Here is a 6519-nt window from a genome sequence, read left to right as displayed (position 1 = left end):
GTGTTGGAAAAAAGCATAAAAAAAGGCATCGAATGATACTGATTTCTTTTTATGAGTATGTTTCCCTTTTGAAGAGGTCAACCGCTAAACTGATATCGTTATTACAGGAACTATTGTAAAAACAAGAGACTTCCTTCGGGAAAATGTTGCCTTTTTTGTTAATTAAATATCAGAACGACATATAAAAGTGCATTTCTTGGTTCCATTTTTTAAGTACATACATTTTATCCTTTATCTAATACAAAAATAGGGTTTAAATACATATAGTTAATTCGTTTCTCAAATGTGTAAAGATAAATTCCAAATATGTAAATTTCATCCAGTTCTCAGATGTAAAAAAAAATGTGTATATTTTATACATTTTTTTTTTAATGCAAAAAAAAACAAGTTCTAAATGCAAACATTTTATCCCTTTCTCATGTGAAATAAAAAAAAACAAGTTTTTTTTAACTGAAAGTAAGGAGCGACATGAAAACTTAATATCAAGTTGGAAGAGATCAACTCCAACATGCTCCTAAGGGTGGGCATTTCATGCTGGAGGAAGAATTTTTTTCGGTTTAGACTTCTGTGATAGGTTACAAACTTCACAGTTTCTGATGAATAGCACAATGGATTTGTTCATCCAAGCCAAAACAATTAGTGAATGAACTTTTTGTTGAGATGGACAGCATAAAGATATTATGAAGTGCAATTTAAATTTTTTTTCTGGGTCTGACAGGGCAATCCTTTTTCATTTGACAACCTCAACCATAGTTTGTTTCAGTCTATGTTAGTCTTGTGTGTCTTATCAGACTTATCAGTCTTGTTTCAGAGTTCAATGCGTTAACAGCTAAAATTGGATATTTTATGAACACTGCTAAATCAGTGAGTTTCTTGTCAAGTGAATTAATTTAACATTTCACAATATTTGGTTTGGGATCACAGAGTTTTTTAATCCTGTCCTAAGCTTCATAATTAATTCAGTGACCTTGTTATTTCGCAACAATTGCCTTGGAATTATAGAGACTTTTAATCCTGATCTATGCTTCATAATTAATTCAGTAGCCTTGTTATTTCGCAACAATTGGCTTGGAATTTGTAATGTCATATATCAGTGACCTACATTTATAAATTGAACGGTTTAAATTGTGTGGTGGATGAAAACAGGTGCCTTGAAAAGATGCCAAGTATTAGCGAACAATCGGAGGATCTGAATGACTTTGAACTTATATATTCGCCTGTGTTAAATTTTGTCCAAAGTAATTGGCAGAATTCGATTTCTGAGAAGGAAATTATTGAATATGGAGTGGATTTTTTTGCTTCACCAAAAATAGTTGAAGCTAAGGCTGATTTATGGTCGAAACTTGAGCCTGATGAAATTCCCCCTCGCCGCAGTGGTGCAAAGTCTGCAACCAGTAATATTAAAGACATGCTCGATCTTTTGAAGAAGTGTGATGAAGCTAGTATCTCTATGCCAACTTATGTTATTAAACTTCCAACTGAAGTTCCAGTGTTGCCGGCTGTGGCCTATTCACAATTGGCCTCTAAAGTTTCTAAAGTTCATCAACTTGTTCAAATTGTGTCAGCAAAGTTGGACAATTATAGCCTCAATTACCCTCAGTTACCAAAACCTATAGGCTCTAATCGCCAGTCAACCACTATTGTCGTCTCTCAAGTGCCGTCTCATCTATCGGATCCAATTAAAAGGAAAGACGCTATTGATAAAATCAGTGGCCATGAACTTGTATCCAGTATTCGCCCGGTTCACGATAAGTGGTATGTAAATATTGATAAATCTGCTGCCGAAGACTTCCGTGCATCTGTTCCCGTCATTCTCGCCGGTACGTCAACCAAAGAAATTTCTAAGAAATATTCGGTCATTATAAAAGGTGTTCCAGAGGATTATGCGATTCAGTCTTTCACAAATTGTAGCGGTATTGTTGCTGCCAAAAGGCTTGGCTCTTCAAAAACAGTTAAGCTTGATTGTGTGGATTCTTTTGCTAAAGCAGCTTATTTCAAAGACGGTGTAAGAATTGGTTATGAATTCTTTAGACTGAGTGAGTTTAAGGAAATTCCAAAGTGTTGTTTTAAGTGCCGATCGCCCCATCACTTCCAGTCTTCTTGTCCCAGTCCTGCGCCCAAATGTGCTCGTTGTGCCGGCCCTCATATTATTTCAAAAGAAAATCCATGCAATGCCTCACCAAAATGTGCCAATTGCAATGGTGAACACGTGTCCTTTAGCATGTCATGCTCCGTTCTCCGTGGTTTTGCTAGTCAACAAACCTCTAAATGACTTTACAAATTTCAATCATATCGCACAATATCAATGGCACAAAAAATAAAGATGCTTATATTGACGATCTGTACGAGAACTTCGACGTTATCTGCCTGCAAGAAACTTTGTTAACTGCCTCTAGCAGAAATTTCCTTCATCGAAGCTCTGTTCATTCGGTTTTTACTTCTGATGCTGTTACCACGCGTGGCCGCCCTTCTGGAGGCCTGGCCTGTATTTAAAAAAAAAGTATTGATCTTTCGAACCCATCCCTTTTTTATTCGGATAAGCACATTCTTGCTGTTAGAGTAAATAGTACTGTGTTTGCTAATGTTTATCTTCCATATAAAAATAATACAGTGGAGTCAATAAATAAATTTGCTATTACATGCAAGTCTTTAAAGTCCGTGATGAATCGTGTCAAGGAAAATAAACTTGATTTTGTAGTTCTTGGTGACTTTAACACGGATTTGGATGAACAAAGTTATCGATCCCGAGAAATATTGGAGTGCATGCCCCCTTACGTGATTCTGAAGAAAGATTTATCATACTCCTATATCCATCAATCTGGTAGTGTTCCTAATATTGATCCTATAATCAGTTCATCACAGCTAAAATGCTCGATTATTCATGTTGATATTGAGTCTGATGACATTGACCATCTATCGCTTTCATTTACTACTGAACTGAAACGTAACCTTTGCAATGTTGCCCCTATTGGGAATTCTAAATGGTTTAAATGTAGTAATTGGAAAAGAGCCGATATTGCTTTATATATATTGTCTTTATCTACATTGCTTAATTGTATTCGTGTGCCTTATCATCTACTCCAATTGCAAGTAAAGGGTAGTAAGCGTGATCTTGATAGATATTATGATGATATAATTAGATGTATGAAAGAAGCTGAAAAAATTGCGGTTCCCCAGGAACGTATTCGTATAAAAACGCGGAAATCTATATGGGCTGCCGATCCAGAATTAAAGAATTTAAAAAATAAGGCAAAACTTTGGCTTCGAATTTGGGTTGATTGTGGTAGACCTATAACGGGGTCTGTTGCGGATATAAAGCAGAAAACAAAGAATGATTATAAAAAGTACCTTAAATCTATTCGTTATAATGGTATGGAATTTCCAGCCTCTAAAAAGGATTGGTCTAAATTGATCAATTCTGAGAAGCTGGATAAAAGTGATCTTTATAATAGTGATTCGATTTCTAGTTCAACTTGGTATGTTTACTATTCGGGAATTTTTTCCAAAATTAATTTTTTTGTGCAGTCACATTATTCTCGGTTACTTTCTAAAATTCTACCGCCTTCGCTTCATCAGGGCCATATTATTCCAGTATCAATAACTGCTGTTGAAAATGAAATTAAGCAACTGAAATCTTCATCCATTGATATTGATGGTATTAGTGTAAATAATATAAATCCAAAGTGTGTTGTTCTTTTATTTCATTTGCAGTTGTTGTTCCAAATGTGTTTAACATCTTCTCTGGTTCCGGATAGCTTTCTTTGTGGAAATGTCACCTCAATTCTAAAGCGGGGAAAACTCCCTTCTCAATGTTCATCTTATCGCCCTATAACCACTACGTGTAACTTGAGTAAAATCCTTGAATATATTTTAATTCCTCATTTAAATGAAAATATAAATTTCGGATCAAATCAATTCGGGTTTCAAGCTGGTATTGGTTGTCAACATGCACACCGTGTTCTTTCTTCCGCCCTTAAGAATAGCATGGCTGAGGGGTCGCCACTTTATATGTGTACTTTGGACCTTTCTAAAGCTTTTGACAATGTAGTTCACAGTCAAGCTTTTTTTTCCCTTTTTAATAATGGTGTAAATCTTTCAGTCATTTTTCTTCTTCGCTTTTGGTATGAGAATTCTTTTCTCTGAATTAATAAGTCTGGATCTCCGTTTGTCCGTTTATGTCGAGGTGTCAAGCAGGAGGGGTTTTATCACCTAGTATATTCAAAATGTGCATTTCTGGTATTTTAGATGAAATTAGATCAAATTATTTTATTGGACTCTCAGATGTTTCTTATCTTGCTTATGCAGATGACCTTTTACTTTTGTGTAAAAATAAGCAAAGTCTCTCGTTTATGGTCTCAAAAGTTTCACGTCTATTTTCTAATATTGGTCTTTCTCTTAATGTTGAGAAATGTGAATTTCTAGTTTTTAATGGTCCGACTTCCTCTAATGCTCCCTTAGCTTGTCGCGGTTTTTCAATACCCTTTGTTTCCACCTTTCGGTGGTTGGGTATTACTGTTACGAATTCAATTTCTTGCCTACGGCAGTGCACTGTTCGTGATGTTCAAAAGAAAATTCAAACGGGCTATTCTAAGATAGTTGCTAATCGAGGGAAGTATAATAGACGTGCACTCGGTAGACTATATGCTACATTTTGTGATCATTCTGTCCTTTACCTTTCTGGTCTTTATCCCTTCTAAAGAAAAAAGATATTAATCAGATTCGGATTTTTTATTTCAGATATTGTACATTTTTACTTTATCTCCCCCCTTGGTATAGCAATAGGAAGATAATTCGTAAGTTTGATGTCCCTGATATAAGTGCAAAATTGGCCCTCATGTGAGGAAGGTTGTCGGAATCAGCTTTTTATCGTTTATCGCCTCATCATCCTTTGGTCCGTCTGTTCGGTTAATCTCATTGTAGCATAATGTTTTTTCTATTTGTAGTGTATTTACTTGTAGTGTATCTCATTTTTTTTTCTTTTTGTTACTCCACAAGTGCCATAACTTGTTATGATGTGGGTTAAAAATAAATTATTATTATTATTATAGTTAACTAGTTTCTGACTGGGCAGAATTCTACTGTTAATGATGGATTTTCACTCTGCATTGCTAGACAGCTTTTTTCTATAAATTAGTATGCTGATTTTGAGCTCATTATCTAAGCATATTTTATCCTTTAGTTTTAGATATCTGCCAGTACTGATGCGGATGAACCTCATCAAAGTCAGCATACAGCAATCAATGTCTTCTTGCATCTTGTGGTTTTCATTGTTTATCTGAACATAAAAGAGAGTATTAGGCATATCTTTTCTGGGCGAAATCGGATGTTATAGTTACAAGGTCGTTTTGTAGGAGCATTCTCTGTAATAATAGAGATCGTTTTCTGGTAAGAAAATTTAGAAATATTTGCTGAGGGATGATCAGGAGTAAACAGACATATAGATATTGATGAAAATACCTTCAACCAAAAAGAATAGCATACAATTACTTTTCATTTTGCAAATATTTTTACTTCTTTGCTGTTTAAGAGCTTAGATGGAAAAAATGTAAGAATTATTATACGCACAGTTTATTTAATACTAGCTGTTGGGGTGGCGCTTCGCGCCACCCCAACACCTAGTTGGTGGGGGTGCTTCGCGCCCCCCAAGCCCCCCAGCGCGCGTAAGTCGTTACGCGCCATATTAGTTACGCGCCATTGTAGTTGTGTCCCTATGTCCCACCTGTGAATATAGATAGATATATATATATATATATGTTTTAACTACGTAAAACTTGCGAATATACAACATTCTTCGCTGTCCCATTGTCTGTGCATATAAATAGATTGTCAGGTTTATCGACTCTTGAACATGCAAAATATAATAGTCCATGGGAAAACAATCCGTATTCAGATCTATACCTCATGATTCTAATGATTGCCCTTGAGCTTTGTTGATGGTGATTGCTAATCGACGATTCCCCGTGTCGCCGTCGTTACTTATATATCCCCCTGTGCCCCCGGCGTCCCCGTTGTAGTTGTGTCCCTGTGTCCCGGTCGTCATTTATATTCCCTGTGTCCTGGTCGTCATTTTTGTCCTGGTGTCCCAGTCTGTGATTTCTCTTTGAGGGTCCGGGGCGTCATTTATATTCCTTGTGTCCCGGTCATCATTTGTGTCCCGGTGTCCCGGTCTGTATATACATTCGTTTTTGAATTGGTCTTTTTTTTAGGTTTTAGTTTTTTACCTTTTTTTTAGTTTTTTTAGTTATACCTCATGATTCTAATGATTGCCCTTGAGCTTTGTTGATGGTGATTGCTAATCGAACATTCCCTGTGTCCCCGTCGTCATTTATATATCCCCCTGCGCCCCCCGGCGTCCTCGTTGTAGTTGTGTCCCTGTGTCCCGGTCGTCATTTATATTCCCTGTGTCCCGGTCGTCATTTGTATCCCGGTGTCCGGGTCTGTATATACATTCGTTTTTGAAATGGTATATGATGAAATAAATTTTTGTATTTTTCCTTTTTTTTCTTTTTATTTTTTTTT

General features: G+C 36.2%; 1 protein-coding gene across 1 annotated transcript; it reads left to right on the top strand.

The window, feature by feature from the left end:
* Positions 1-2661: 2661 nt before the first annotated feature.
* LOC136043326 (uncharacterized) lies at positions 2662-4044 on the top strand (the record flags this gene model as incomplete). Its single annotated transcript, XM_065728253.1, has 1 exon — positions 2662-4044. A coding segment is annotated over exon 1 (1383 nt), but the record flags the coding sequence as incomplete, so codon positions are not given.
* Between the last annotated feature and the right edge of the window lie 2475 nt (positions 4045-6519).

This window comes from Artemia franciscana, unplaced genomic scaffold (genome assembly GCF_032884065.1).
Source record: "Artemia franciscana unplaced genomic scaffold, ASM3288406v1 Scaffold_4510, whole genome shotgun sequence".
In the NCBI taxonomy this organism is placed as follows: domain Eukaryota; kingdom Metazoa; phylum Arthropoda; class Branchiopoda; order Anostraca; family Artemiidae; genus Artemia; species Artemia franciscana.
Note: the sequence above shows the minus strand (reverse complement) of the source record. Positions and strands in the feature narration are given on the sequence as shown.